Source organism: Helianthus annuus, chromosome 14, assembly GCF_002127325.2.
Source record: "Helianthus annuus cultivar XRQ/B chromosome 14, HanXRQr2.0-SUNRISE, whole genome shotgun sequence".
Lineage (NCBI taxonomy): Eukaryota > Viridiplantae > Streptophyta > Magnoliopsida > Asterales > Asteraceae > Helianthus > Helianthus annuus.
In genome coordinates this window covers 157,395,373-157,410,724 of record NC_035446.2, presented here as the reverse complement: position 1 = coordinate 157,410,724, position 15,352 = coordinate 157,395,373, and the positions used below count along the sequence as shown (strand labels likewise).

The window sequence follows — 15,352 nt, the reverse complement described above, 5'->3', positions numbered from 1 at the left end:
TGTATATGGGATATTCTAAATCTCATGTTTTAATAACAAATCTTCACTGCTAAACTAAACCTGGATATGCAATTTTCGTCTAATTTGCATGAAGAACAGATAAAAGAGAAGACATGAACAGGTTCAATAAAGGTAGAAAAATACCATTTAAATGGAAAAACAAGATTCACAAACAGATTTGAGTTATTTCATTATGCAGAAAATCAGACAAGCATATACAAGAACAGCAAGGCGAATGTGTGATTTATACACCAAAAACTATTAGAAAAAAAAAAAAAGATGTATGAACCTGACTATAAAAAGCTTTTAACATTTGAACCCTCTACAAGCCAACTCAAAACGTTTAAAAGACTAATAGAAAACCATGCAATAGTAGTTCTTCAATAGAGTAAACAAAAACCAAAATAAACCAATCCAAATCATATCATATCAAATCAAATCACTATTCACAATTGTCTCTTGAGTTGATAATGGTTCATATTGTTACCTATTCACAATTCAATTTGCTTTGATGGTTAACTGGAGGTTAACTCTGTCCTATTCAAAGGTTAGTCTCACTAAAGTAGCTGTTTTTAAAACTAAAGTCTTCATCTAAAGAGTAATCTTTAACATGGGTAGGAGCCAAATTTTTTATAAACTCATACCGCGGTGGTGCCCTTCCTTGCTCACCATAGAAATTAGTGGCTGGCAGTGTCGGTACTCCTCTTCCTTGGCCGCCATAGAAGCTATTGAGCGGCTGCGGTGCACCTCCTCCTTGTCCCCCATAGAAATTAGTGGGCGTTTGTCCTCCTCTTCCTTGGCCGCCACAGAAATAATGGGACGACGATGTTGCCATTGTCGTTGGTGCTGCTCTACCATTGCTACCACCATAGAAACTAGTTGCTGGTGGTGGTGTCGATGATATCGGCTGTGTGTGCACCACCATGGTGGTAACGGTGGTTGTAACGCCCTGAATTCCCGACCATAGTTTTAGCGATGATTGTCCTCTTCCTTGGCTGCCAATGCCGTTGAATTGTCCCTCATGGGGGGATGATGTTGTTGGTATTGGTGTCGGTGTTGGCACTCCTCTTCCTTGACTACCATTCAAACTAGAGGTTGGTGGTGTCGATGGACTCGGCTGTGTGTCCACCACCACGGGTACATCCGCGGTGGTGATATCATGAATACTACACCTTCTCCTCTTCTTCTTCTTTTTATTTTCATCCTTGTTATTATCTTCCTTGAGTGAAGCCTGCCTGAGGAAATACTTTTGAGCATGGCTAGCGACTTGTGTAGCCGTCCTCGTAACCACCATGATTCTCGAAATGCTGCGCCAATCCCCCTTTCCATAAACCTTAAGCCCCTGCAGGAATCTCCTGTGAACATGAACCAAATTAATCAAGATTCATTGGGTTGACTTTTTAAGTCAAACAATGCAATAGGTATGACCAATGTAACTAGCAACAATGACTATGCAATTGCAAAGTCAAATTCATACTGATATCATTCATGAACCCAAATTTAATCATGCAAAATTAATATCTACTTCAAGAAGACGAAACAACCGCCATTTTTCAAGAAACTGTTAAAAGCCGAGCCCATTTGGCGTATAAATCCCACTTCTTTTGTAATATCTTGCAATGGTTTCCGTCCATAACATAAACGAATGTAACTACAAAAGACGAAATCAATAAAGAAAACAACCACAAGATACCTGTGTTCTTCTTCGGTCCATGGAGTCGCTTTCTTCCTCTCTTTTTCCACACGCTTCGTTCCATTCCCCATCTCCGAATCCAAATTCCCAACCGCTTCGTCTTCTTTTTTCACCGTTACAACAAACTCATCACCAATATCATCACTATAATTCGGTAACTCAACCCGACCCGCTTCAATTTCAAGTAAATCGTGTTCCACCGCTTCGTAGTATGCTTTCACCTCCTCGGGAGTCTTGCCCGGAATCGCATTGGCCATCTCCTCCCATCTTCCGGCGATGTCATCCGGGCCGTTGGCCACTACGTGTAGAAACATGGAACGGTCGTGTTGAGTCCACGTTGAATCAACGGATTTGTTATTGTGGTTGTCCATGATTGAATTGTATCAGCGAGAATCTAGTAGCTTCTGTTATCTGGGTGTTGATCGATATCTACAAGACTGCTAGAATTTCTGAATATATATATAGTTGGATTCTGTTTCAGATTTTTCCGCCATTTTGTTTTAAAAAATAGGTGTCATTATCCAATTAAAGTTTTTAAATAAAGTAAATCATCCCTTTGGTTTACCAAAACTTTCAATTTAGTCCCTAGTTTTTTAAAAGTAAACAGATGGTTCTTATAGTTTGCACTTTGTAACGTATTTAGTCTTTAGCTAACAAATCTTAAGGTTTCAGTAGGTCTAAGTTAGAGACTAAATGCGTTACAAAGTGCAAACTACATGAACCATCCATGTGACTTTTGGTAAAGTTGATAACTAAATGTGTTACAAAATGGAAACCACTAAGACCGTCTACGTCCACGTATTTTTGAAAAGTTAGAAACCAAATTTAGAATTTTGGTAAACCACAATAATCATCCATTTACTAAATTTAGCCTTAAGTAAAAGAAAATTTATGAATAAGTTATTAGGAATATAATTCCTAAAGGTTCTCAACTTCTTTTTTTAAATAATATTATTTGAAGATTTTTTATTGGACAAACGGTATTTTATTGTGTTATGTTTTCATAAAGACTGCATTGTTTTAGGTGACAGATGTATGATTATGCAAATGTGAGAGGAATATTCTCTCCTGTAATATTTCAAGTTAAAATGCTTTTAATTGAGTAAATTGCTATTTTAGTCCCTGAATTTTTGTCCAAATTGCTATTTTAGTCCAAATAGTTTTTTTTTCTCCTCTGGGTCTCTGACTTCTCCTTTTTCTTGCCATTTTGATCACATTACTTAACTCAGTCTAAAAACCAGGTTATAATCAGGGGTATTTTTAGCATTAAATTATTATGAGGTTTATAAATTATGTTGTAAATTGCCCCTGGTTATCACTACATAACAGTATGCCAAAAATACCTTTGGTTATAACCAGAGTTTTAGACTGAGTTAGGCAATGTGATCAAAATGGCAAGAAAATGGAAAAGTGAGGGACCCAGAGGAGAAAAAAAAACTATTTGTACTAAAATGGCAATTTGGACCAAAGCTCAGGGACTAAAATGGCAATTTACTCCTTTTAATTTGACAAAAGTTTCAATTTCGAGTCATATATCGTAACTTATGCTGTTATTCAAGAAGTAATTAGCCTTTTCTTGATTTCTATTGTCTCTTTTGATTTTTTTTTTTTACCTTTTTTTCTATAAAACTTCATGCAAATAATATACCGGATTTATAACAAATAATTTAATTGGTTTATATATAAATCACACTTTTGTATTTCAGTTACAAACTAAGGTGTTAATCAAACAAACTCAAAATATTGGTGCATAATTGGGCTCTTGAAATTGTGCCCTTGATATTGTGCATAACCGCTTTGATGAATTGTTGAAAAGCAAAGTTTGGACTCGGGTATGGGTTTGTGAGCATATGGTGTGGTGCAAATCCGGGTCGTTGAAACTGAAGTTTTAACTTAGGTGGGTTTGGTTCGGGTTTTTGTTTGTGGCTTCTTTAATGAAGCTTGACATGGAGTATCATCATTCGTTTTTTTTTTAAAGCGAATGATGGTTAAGACATATATGGTTAATAGATGTTTGGTTGAAGTGTATGAATGGGTTTATTTAGTGTTTAAATCTAGCATTTTTTTTTTCAATTTCTAGCCATAGAAGGGGTACCTAAAATATGAAAATATGATTTTCTAGCTATAAGTTGGTCTGAATGAACATCCGGGAATCCAAACCACGCAAACCGAACAAACTTCCACATCTGACAAGTCTAGATGTGGGAGGTTCGGCGCATACGACCCAGCTCAGATGAGTCGCTATCGGTGCTCTCATAAATAAATTACTTCTTAACGGGTTGAGTGGGAGACTACATTACAAGATCAAGACCACGATTTTTCTCTATATAATAAAAAACAATAACGTCAACTATAAAATACTATTGACTTGTGCACTAGGATGTTTATTTCTCATACAACGCAATCACACAACATCATTGATTTCTACGTATTTATAACAACGACTTCATAACCCATTCGCATCATGCACACTTTGACAACAAACACATCACAATATTCAGTTTCATGTTATCTATTCATGACATAATCAATCCATCTAACCATTCACTATCACACAAACATGAAAATTAATGGGTGAGGATTACTAACCGGAACCTGATTGATCAAGATGTAAACTCGAACAGGGGGGCGGGGGGTATCTATGCCGTGCGTAGGGGATAGGGAAGGGGTGTTTAATGCCGTCGCAGTCACGGGAGGAGAAGTAGCGGTTGTTTGAGTTTTTTAAGCTAATCCAAATATAATACGTATACTTATTAGATAAAGATTTTGGGAAGTTAATCCTTCTTGACCGTGGTAATGGGCTTAAGCCCAATTAAATTAAATGGCAGCCAATTCTAAACATCAAGGGCTCGAAGTGGGTTCTAAATGGACTGCAGTTCAAGGTGTAACCAAACTAATGTATGTTTGGGCCGATTCCTTGTTGTGTGGCCTGAATAATGAATAATGTGGTAACCGGCCCAATAGCCTAATACGACACGTAACAAGCCCATTATAATCTCGTTATCTAATTAGAGTTGGACTCAGGGGCGGATCCACTTGGGTGTCGGGGTTTGCCCGGGATACCCCTCAACTTTCTTGTCGAAGTGCAGTTTTCTTTTTTATCCTCGTTTCATTTATTGGGGATACCCCTGAGCACATATTAGGACACCCCTGAGTGTAGATAAGGATGAGTTGCAATGCAATTTTCCGGTTGTCGAAATCTAAAATTTCCGGTTGACGAAAATTTGCAACGGCATGGTTAAAAAAATTGAAGAAGATGAAATGATATATTTTAATTAACATGAGCATTGGAAACTTAAAACACCCTTCTGCAAAAGTAAAAAGTAACATCCACCAATATAGTCAAACTACATTAAATATTTAGTTTATTAATTAATTTATTTAATCATTTACTTTATTTAATTGAATGCAAGCTCTTTTTTTTTTACTTTGTCTACTTATCAATTTATCTACGTCTTAGATTTTTACTTAATTAATAAGTTTTCAGTTTTGTTTTCAGTTTTTTTTTGAAGATATCTTTACTATAAACTAAATAATACATATAAAATTTTTAAAAACATTTAAAGTTTGTAGAGAAATTTTATTAAAAACTAAATATTAATTATAAAACTTCTAAATAACATTTAAAGTTTTATAGAGTATAAAACTTCTAAATAACATTTAAAGTTTTATAGAGAACTATATGATAACGTTCTTATGCATGGTACACCCATTAATAAAAAATGATAAGTAACATATGCTTTAATAAATAAAATTATATTTGGATTCTATATTAAATTATTTTTATTCTCTCACCTTATTAGGGAGTAATAATATATTAAAAAGTATGGATTAAGAAAGGTTAATTAACAATTTTCCTTTCAAAATAGTTTCACAACACGTATCTATACAATTAATGTGTAATTTAAATTATATCTTATCTCAAAATATCATATTATACTATACTGATTGTTTAATATTTTTTTATTCAGCTCGTGTAATACACGAGTGTATAACCTAATAATTATATACATAGGAGCCGTATAGAGCCCCTACTGGCTCTCAAATTCTCAGGGATAATCCTAGGTAAAAGAAAAATTTTAGGGCCAATTTTTACTAGCCGCACAGGGCCTCTATGAGCCCTCTTAGTGGCAGTTATAGGTAAAAAAATTTGGGATACCCCTGAATTATTTTTCTAGGTCCGCCACTGGTTGGACTCTAGTAATTTGCGGCCCAAAGGTATGTGACGCATCACAGTACACCACAAAATCTTCTATACCATCAGGCAATGTCAACACTGGTGCATTGCTCAACTTCTTCTTCAGAATGTCGAAGGATTCCTGCTGCTTAGGGCCCCAATCAAACTTAATCTTCTTACGAGTCAACGAAGTTAGGGGCGCAACAATCCTTGAAAAGTTCTCGATAAATCGCCTATAGTATCCTGCCAATCCGAGGAAACTGCGAATCTCGGTAGGAGTCTTTGGCTCCTGCCAATTCATGATTGCTTCTACTTTAGCGGGATCTACCTGGATACCATGCTCGCTTACCACATGTCCAAGGAATTGGACTTCTCGAAGCCAAAATTCACACTTCGAAAACTTGGCATAAAGTTTCTCTTGATGCAGAAGTTTGAGAATACAACGAAGGTGTTTCTCATGGTCAGCTTGGTTCTGTTAATGATATTTAAATGACGAAAAACTAAAAGCAAAACATTAAAAGATAGTTTAATTTGCTGTAGTTATTTCATATATGCATCATTATTATGTTAATTTTACATTGTTCTGATAACAGAAAGCGTCTCTCACGTTTAGTCAACTGTGTCTAGGCTAAACTGACTTGTGTTAAGTTTTAGGTCCTTCTGCGGAGGACTATCACCGTCATGTTCGGACACACGGATAACTAAATTTTTTGGTCTCCACAGGATATAACCATCAAGTGGTGAAAATGTAACATATGTTCTGGTTCATCAATGAGAAACTTTTATGTATTAAATATGTTGTCATGACGATGATTTCAGTTTCGGTTTGTAAGGATGGGCACAGAAGTAAGGATTCATAGAAGATGTGATTTGAAAGGTTCCTCCCTTGGGCGGTCTGTTTTGCCAAATCTGACTTCTGCACTTTAAACATAAAAAAAACATGGCTAAAAACATAAAATTGGTTGATCTTCGAAGTGATTAAAAACTTTTAAATTGCTGTCTTAGTATTTTTGTACTAACTTGGAAATTTTCTTGAAACTCACTCGGTGCTCTCGTAGACTAAAGGCGCACCTTTTAGTCTTATAAAGAAAGACAAGTTATTACTAAGCCTAACAAAATGGTCGAAACAGGTTCTGATCAAATTGGGTTGAAAATGGAGATGGCCTCTATTTTAAATTATCTAATGACTACTACAGGGCTTCGAAAATGGATGTGTAAAATTTCAAGTTCTTTTATCTTCTTCGGATGCCGTTGCAGCAGGTGCCCGAACTGATATCATATTAACGTCGATTACAAACTACAACTCATATTCCATATTAGCCTCTTGTTTTTTCAGTGACCAAGGCTGTGTGCTCGAGGATGAGGAACGTGCCCGCGAAAATCTCTACGTTAAGGTATTGCACATGTGTATGTTACCATAAGGACGAAGTCACGAAGGACTGAGAGAACTATAAGAAGATCAAGATGGATCCAGCTTAATCAGTTTCTGAAGCTTCATGATATATTGAACATGTTTCAGTCGAGCCTGTAGCACAACTCGTGCTAATGGCGTTTTCTTCCGTTTTTAAGATTCTTAAATAACATTTTCTTGTTACTCCAATCCATATTTTTTTTCAGTATTGATCAACACATTTTCTGTTTGTCATTTGAGAATTTCTACCATCTCATCTCCAATCTCTTTTCTGCAATCTGTTTAGATGTTCGACTCATTTTCTAATGACCGATATCAAGAACATGATCAAACCAAAAACTAATAAAGGCATTCAAAGAAAAGGTAACATTTATCGGGCCGAGTAATGATTTGGTTGCAAATAAAGTTTAAACAATGGCAGGAGAAGAGATATTTGAGAATGCATGTAAATAAATATAAAGAGATGCAGATAAAACCATTGAAACCATCTGTACATATTCTTGAAATTTAGTTTAGCAACTTGACAAGCTTAAAAGACTAATAGAAAATCATGCAACAGTAGTTCTTCAATAGAGTAAACAAAAACCAAAATAAACCAATCCAAATCATATCATATCAAATCAAATCACTATTCACAATTGTCTCTTGAGTTGATAATGGTTTATATTGTTACCTATTCACAATTCAATTTGCTTTGATGATTAACTGGAGGTTAACTCTGTCCTATTCAAAGGTTAGTCTCACTAAAGTAGTTGTTTTTAAAACTAAAGTCTTCATCTAAAGAGTAATCTTTAACATGGGTAGGAGTCAAATTTTTGATAAACTCAAGATACTAAATAGTGTTAGACCAAAGACACACCTGCAATTGATGTTTGCAATCTACTTTATATGTTTTCCACATCATGATGTTTGTTTAGACTTGATGGATTACGAAATGTATAGAGCACTCTACTATGGCACCCACACAAACAACAAATAGTTATTTAGTTTTGTTTTAATTATATAAAAGACTTGCATTGGATGATTGGATCTGCAAAAGCTCACAAATTCGAGTTCTAAGTTTTTTGTGTTACTTGAATCATGTTATATATAATTTTGTAACATCCCGATTTTTGGTATAACATGTATATGGGATATTCTAAATCTCATGTTTTAATAATAAATCTTCACTGCTAAACCAAACCTGGATATGCAATTTTCATCTAATTTGCATGAAGAACAGATAAAAGAGAAGACATGAACGGGTTCAATAAAAGTAGAAAAATACCGTTTAAATGGAAAAACAAGATTCACAAACAGATTTGAGTTATTTCATTATGCAGAAAATCAGACAAGCATATACAAGAACAGCAAGGCGAATGTGTGATTTATACACCAAAAACTATTAGAAAAAAAAAAAAAAAAAGATGTATGAACCTGACTATAAAAAGCTTTTAACATTTGAACCCTCTACAAGCCATGAGCCAGACTATGATGATAAAAATAGCAATGGCTCCACCTACCATAAGCTTCATCTGAAGATTCTGTAACCACATCTTCCTTCTTAGTTGCCTTCCTTGCCTTTGGAAGCTGTCTGCCTGCATTCAACAACGCGTATGATGCCTTTTATGTTATTTGACACTCACTAGAATATACCATTTTTAGAGAAGGGTATAAACGTAAATTCGTACCTGGAACTGAAGGTTTTCTGTCTTGTCAACTAGTAATTCAATCTTCTCACCACGATCCAAAACCTGTGTTAGTTATATCGTTTATATTATGCAACCTATGTAATACATGGGTCTATTACCTAGTTCATTTTATAAACGAAATTATTAAGTGTATCAACAGAATTTCTAGAAGTGGCAATTTCTTCCCATTAACTATGTGAATGGATCAAATGTTTGTGTTTTATCTCAAACGGCTCAAACAAAAAGTTTAAGGAACGGCCCAAAAGTGTTAAAAGTTTCTCAAATGTTTAATTTTAATGCATACATCCTCCTAAGTCTCTTCATTTATAGATTTAGATTATTACTATAAAATAAAAATACTATTTACACTATCTTAAATAGGAATGTCGGTGGCTTTTCCACCGACAACCCTTAATAATTCCACAAAAATACATTTTAGTCCCTTGGCCTCTGTTTCTCTTACTCCATAAGGTCTGTGATTCATAATTGAAGAAGATGATTAACGGATGCTCGACTTTGACCCAACGAATCGCTTGAAATTTCCGCTCATCCGCTTCTTCTTCATTCGAATATTCGATCGCACAGAATGTGTTTTTTGCCGCTTTTCTTTTTCGTTTTGTTGGTTTAGCCAAAGGCATGTTCTTGATTTTTTAGTGCTTTCTTAATTTTGTTTGTTGGAGGTGTGTTGTAATTGAACGTTTTCTGATGCATGAGAGTTGAAATATCTCGATTTTGCCTTTAGTGGATTGGGTCGGTGTATGCACTCCAACTGTTTGTTTGCTTGACTCAGAGGTGTTGAAATATCTAAATTATACTCTTGCATATGAAGTATGCTGATGTTCCATTGTGTAATGCAGGGAGCGGTACTCTTTAGCCGGCATAAATAATACAAGTGATGGGAACTTTTTGAAGACAAATCAAAGTGCAGAGAGCATATTATAGTTTCCAAGAAGCCCAACCAAATTAAGAAGACCAATTTCTCTTTAAAGTATACTAGTCAACTCAAAACGTTTCGTCGTAAATTTAGTCTGAATTGAATGGGGTCAAATATAATACGTTCTTATTCAACGATATAAATTCGAGTTAATGTATGTTTCGACCCCGCCGCAATGCGCTAGGGGTAAAACTTCAACCCTTGATATGAATGTCTTTTGATTACACGTGTCAGTTTTTCTTTTATACACGTTTTATGTTTTTTTTTTTGTACATTTCCTATGTATGAGTTGGGTCATATATAAATATGTTATGATTGTACAGTATAAATTCGATTACCTTACATTTTGATCCAACCGCAATGCTATTGAGTTATATCGGATAAGTCAAAACGCGTGTTTTCATATGGTGTACACATCACATAACGCTTATACTAATCCGTTCGATGTTCGCACTGTACCCGCGCGGGTCTAATTACTAGTTGTTTTTAAATCAATATTACATATTCACTATTCTTATTAAGACTTGAGTATCAATGATAATGTCTATCTAAAATAAATACGTACACGAGCCACCGAGACCGAAAATAAATACTAACCTTCTCAATGTTGTCCATCATAATCCCTTTAACCTCTGTTATCTGAGCTTTCAGTTTAGACAGTTTACTCATTTCATCTGGATGATTTAAACAATACTCCATTTGCTCCTTTATCTTTGGCCTATTAATCAAACCATAAAAAAAATACAATATAAAAACTTAATACATATTATTGCAAATTTCCTAGAAAAGGATGAGATAACGCACCCGAACTCCCTATCAAGATTGTAAGCGATACTAAACCGATCTTCAAATAAATCATCATCACTGTCATCAGCAAGTGGGTGATCGCTTCCAATACTTGCTCCATAAAGTTTCTTGAAGTCATCTTTCACTCTTTCTAGAAACACAAATGGCACACTCCGTCCAATCGTTTCATCCGCAACAACGAGAAAAACTACATCAAACGTAAGGCTGGCAAATCGTGTCTTAACAGGTTTAACAGGTTTCTGACGACGCGCACAACATAAGTTTCAAACATGATTACGACTCGTTTAACTACTTTCTACCTCATTTTTATAAAACAGATTTATGTTTTATGTACAAAGATGAATAAATGATAGATCCTAACATTGTAATTTTAATTATTTTAAAAAATAAAAAAGTCAAAGGGTGTATTTTTCAGTCAAACAGGTCTAATCGTGTCTTAACAGAAACCGTAGGATGACATTAAAATAGCAAAAAATGATATACCAAAGCCACTATCAAGCAAGAAGTTGAAGGTGTATCCGTCACAGGAATACGTGTACTTGGTGCTCCCAGAAGAAGGCAGTTTCTGTAAGCACTGAACGGCAACCGTACTGACATTTCCAGAGTAAGCTGTGTGTTCAGCTAACACAACAGTCCCTTTTGCAACAAAGCTATAAATCAATCCTTTCTTACTCATTTCTAGATTCCCCACCACTTAAACACAAAAAATCTCTCTCAAAAAGATGATCCCATGCAAAAAACCCTAGGATTCTCAATCAACTGCATTTACTTAAAATTGTGATTATGATCTACAAAATTAAATATGAAAAAGATTATACAGATGCTGATTAATTATCATACCAACATAAATCATGTGAGAGGTAACTAAACCCTAAATTGGAGAATTTGTGTAGTAGTAATAATCAGTCAATTGGAACTGCAAGATACAAGGAACCAATCGATCTTGTAACAAATAAACAGATGAAAAACTAAAACCCTAATTTAGCCCTAAATTGCTAGTGAAGAGATAAAAGCATAACCGGGAATGGAAATTCCGAAATATGGAATTGGGGGTTGGCGTTTTGAACAAGACAACGGCTTTTTTTAAGTTTGATCCTGCAATAATCGATATTTTATCATTTCGAACCTAAAATTATACGACTGTTTTTTTAATTGGTTGAGAATTATTCGGTCATTACCACGCAACGCGGACGGGGCATCAACTATTATACGTACCCCGCCCCATACGACTTGTTGGGGGGCCGTTCGCCTTTTGAATCAAAAAAAGTAAGTAACTGTACGTATAATAGTTGATGCCCCGTCCGCGTTACGTGGTAATGACCGAATAATTCTCAACCAACTAAAAAAACAGTCGTATAATTTTGTTAGAAAAAAACTAAAACGATGACAAGACCATAATTTTGAGCTCATGGCAAAATGATAATTTTTATAGAGGACAAAACCGTAATTTTTAGCTAGGGGGAAAACATATTTTTATTTTGAACTGGGGGGCAAAAACGTAATTTTGAGCAGCGGACTAAATTGTAATTTTAAACCGAGGGCAAAATCGTAATTTTGAGCTGAGAGCAAAAACATAATTTTATTTTGAGTTGGGGGCGAAAACGTAATTTTGAACTGGTGGCAAAAACGTAATTTTAAAGTGAGTATAAAATAATTAACTGGTGGTCCAATGGGGGAGTGCCAGGAAGCTACATGGCACTATTCCCCCATTGGAAACTAATGGCAAAACTGTAACTTTAAACGGGGCAAAAACGTAATTTTGAACCGAGGGCAAAATTGAAAATTTTAGCTGGGAGCAAAAGAGTCATTTTATTTTTAAGTGGAGGCAAATACGTAATTTTGAACTGATGGCAAAATTGTAATTTTAAAGCGGGTATAAAATCATAAATTAATTGGGACAATAGGGAAGTACCAGAGATGGCTGACACTATCTCCCTTACCGCCCCTTTCCTCCGATCAATGGGAAGCACTATTACCGCGGACACTTGTTTTTGTTGTATTTAGGAAATCTATACTATATAATAAAAGAAACCTGATTTTGGACACGTGTCATTCATTGAAGATGTCTACGTTTGTAATTTCCTACCTTTTCATACATAATATTATTTACCAAATTGACATTTTTTTATTTAGTTTACCCTTATCTCATATTTTATGAAAAAAACAATATCGATTATTCTATCTCTTATTTTCATATTGCATTTTTTTTTAAATTTAGTTTTTACTTATCTTTTCCGTTCAAATGGGACAGAAGTAAAATTATTGGGGTTCACAATTGTAATTAGTTATTTTTTATTAAGAATGATATCGTTCTATTTGCTCATGTTCAAAATGATCAGAAAAAAAAAAACTCAGTTATTTTTGTTTCTAGGAAATCATAATCCTTTTATTCGATTCAATCATTCTAGAAGTTTTAAAACTAAAATATAATCTATCAAAATCAAATTCACATTTTAAAACCCTCAAAATTCAACCATTCAATAATCACAATTACTCACACGTATAAGCCCATATTTAATCTAACCTACTTTTAATAAAGGATTCCAATTAATTCTACGTGAAATTTATAAAGACTTTTTGTTATACACTTAATTTCATATATAATCTAATCTAACTTTTAATAATGTATATATGTGTGGACGCTCGGAGGGCAAAAGTGAAATTGCACTAATTTTAACGTTATTTCACTAAATATGTGAAAATAACGTTAAAAGCGGCGGACGGTTAATCATGCATCATCATCATGTGGTGGCGTTGATAGCAGAAAGACAAAAGGGAACATGCACTAATCGGTCTTTTTCCCGATTGCTAAGTGTTATGTGCCTTATGTCCAAAGCTTGAAGCAAAACTACTATCGAGTCGGGGGTCTTACTGAAAGCAGCCTCTACACCTTACTCTCCTCAGATCCTACCTTAGCTTTGCTATTTGTGGGATTTACTGAGTATGATGATGATGATGATGATGATGATGATGATGATTTAGTATATATAATTAGATTTATTCAACCCGTATAGTACACGGGGTTTATAAAGATATAATTTTTTTTATTATTTAGTTTATAAAATTACATTTATCTAACCCGTGTAATATACAAGGTTACAAAATTACATTTATTTAACCCGTGTAATACACGGTGTTTTTAAAGATATAACTTTTTTTTTATTATTTAGTATATATAATTAGATTTATTCAACCCGTACAATACACGGGTTTTTATTATTTGGTACATAAAATTACATTTACTCAGTACAATACATGAGGTTCTTAGAGGTATAATTTTTTATTATTTAATATATAAAATTACATTTGTTCAACCCGTGTAATAAACGAGATTTTTAAAGAATAATTGTTTTAATTTAGTATATAAAATTACATTTATTCAACCCGTGTAATACACGGGGTTCTAACCTAGTAATATTATAAAAAAAATTGTGTAACTGAATTTATTCATATGACGACATTATTGGCGCTAATCCGAGTCGGTAACTATAGACCAAATTTCTAATTCTATATATATATTCTCATCAATGGGCCCTCTTGTTTGCTTCTAATGATTCTATTTGTTTCAGCATAAATTTCTTATGACCATTCCTTAGTATTCACTGTTTTCAATCTATATTTGTCATATTAATTAGAATGCCTTCAATGTGTTTGTGTGTTACCTTATTTTGGATATTTTCTAGGCCCTTGAATACACACACACACACACACACTAAGATAACTTTTTAGAAGTACGAAACGGTCTGTATTGTGATTTCAGCCCATTGTTTGTCATCTGGAAGAAGACTGTGAACCTCGTTTATGTGGATACATAGGCACTTTGGAAGCTCGTTGCATAATAACCGGGTAGGTTTTCTACTGATACAAAGTTGGCTCGAAAAACTTATGCTTATTACAATTACCCCACTCATGCATGCACAGTTAAGTGCTGTTTGGCATTGTACTTTGAAAATGATAAGAATTAAGAAATAACAACATAGCAACTGAGGTAAATCACATTGCTATCACTGATCAAAGAAACACAAGGTATGTTAATATTGGTAAGAGTATGAAAACACACTGCTATTTTTCACAATTATCAGAGTTTTTTTTTTACTGAAATAATGCTAATATCAAGCATGTAATCAAAACTAATGCTTCTCTCAGAATTATTTCACAAATGGTGCCAATGCCATTACTAATTAATGGCGATTTTTGTTGAAAGTTGTAGGTTGTTCAGCTTAGCTTTTCTGATGAACTTGCAGCTTTTAAAGAGAATTTGCAGGTCCTAATCATTTGCCCAGCAAGCTTATCAGTCACCAATCATGGAACGTACCTTATCATATTGGCGATTTCCTGCATTAAAAGCCAATATAAATCGCGAATTGTACCTGCAGCCATTACAAATGGCGAAAAGCTGCATATTTTGCCAATATGAATGAATGGCGATTTGTACTATTCTTTTCATTTCAGCCATTATAAATGGCGAATTGCTGCACACGCACCCAAACCTTGTACCTTGTTGCCATTATTAATGGACCAATATGCAGAAAATGCCAACCTAAAATGGCGAAAAGGGACCAATATGCTGAACTTCCAAACGGGCCGACTTGGGTATGGGATTGGAGGCGCCAGTTGAATAGTACAGAAGAAGAATTACTGGAGTTTCAGCAGTTAAATG

At 34.5% G+C, this 15,352-nt stretch overlaps 1 protein-coding gene across 2 annotated transcripts; it reads right to left on the bottom strand.

Annotated features, from left to right (window-relative positions):
• Positions 1-8,526: 8,526 nt before the first annotated feature.
• On the bottom strand, positions 8,527-11,793 carry LOC110890664 (vesicle-associated membrane protein 727-like). 2 transcript variants are annotated; one of them, XM_022138285.2, is made up of 6 exons: positions 11,533-11,763; positions 11,176-11,451; positions 10,690-10,879; positions 10,483-10,603; positions 8,952-9,014; positions 8,527-8,858 (listed from the first exon to the last, which is right to left on the bottom strand). In XM_022138285.2, the coding sequence occupies exons 2-6, from the start codon at positions 11,366-11,368 to the stop codon at positions 8,715-8,717; spliced, it is 711 nt and encodes a 236-aa protein (XP_021993977.1). In that variant the 5' UTR covers positions 11,369-11,451; positions 11,533-11,763; the 3' UTR covers positions 8,527-8,714. The 2 variants fall into 2 exon arrangements, with proteins under 2 accessions (XP_021993977.1, XP_021993976.1); XM_022138284.2 differs by having other exon boundaries at positions 11,176-11,793.
• Between the last annotated feature and the right edge of the window lie 3,559 nt (positions 11,794-15,352).

Bases quoted from the DNA above. Each gene is read 5' to 3' on its own strand.
- LOC110890664 (XM_022138284.2), bottom strand. From the start codon at position 11,368: ATGAGTAAGAAAGGATTGATTTATAGCTTTGTTGCAAAAGGGACTGTT. The intron at 10,880-11,175 runs GTATATCATTTT...CGTTTGATGTAG, and splicing joins CTTGCTTGATAGTGGCTTTG to TTTTTCTCGTTGTTGCGGAT. The intron at 9,015-10,482 runs GTTAGTATTTAT...TAACTAACACAG, and splicing joins TGATGGACAACATTGAGAAG to GTTTTGGATCGTGGTGAGAA.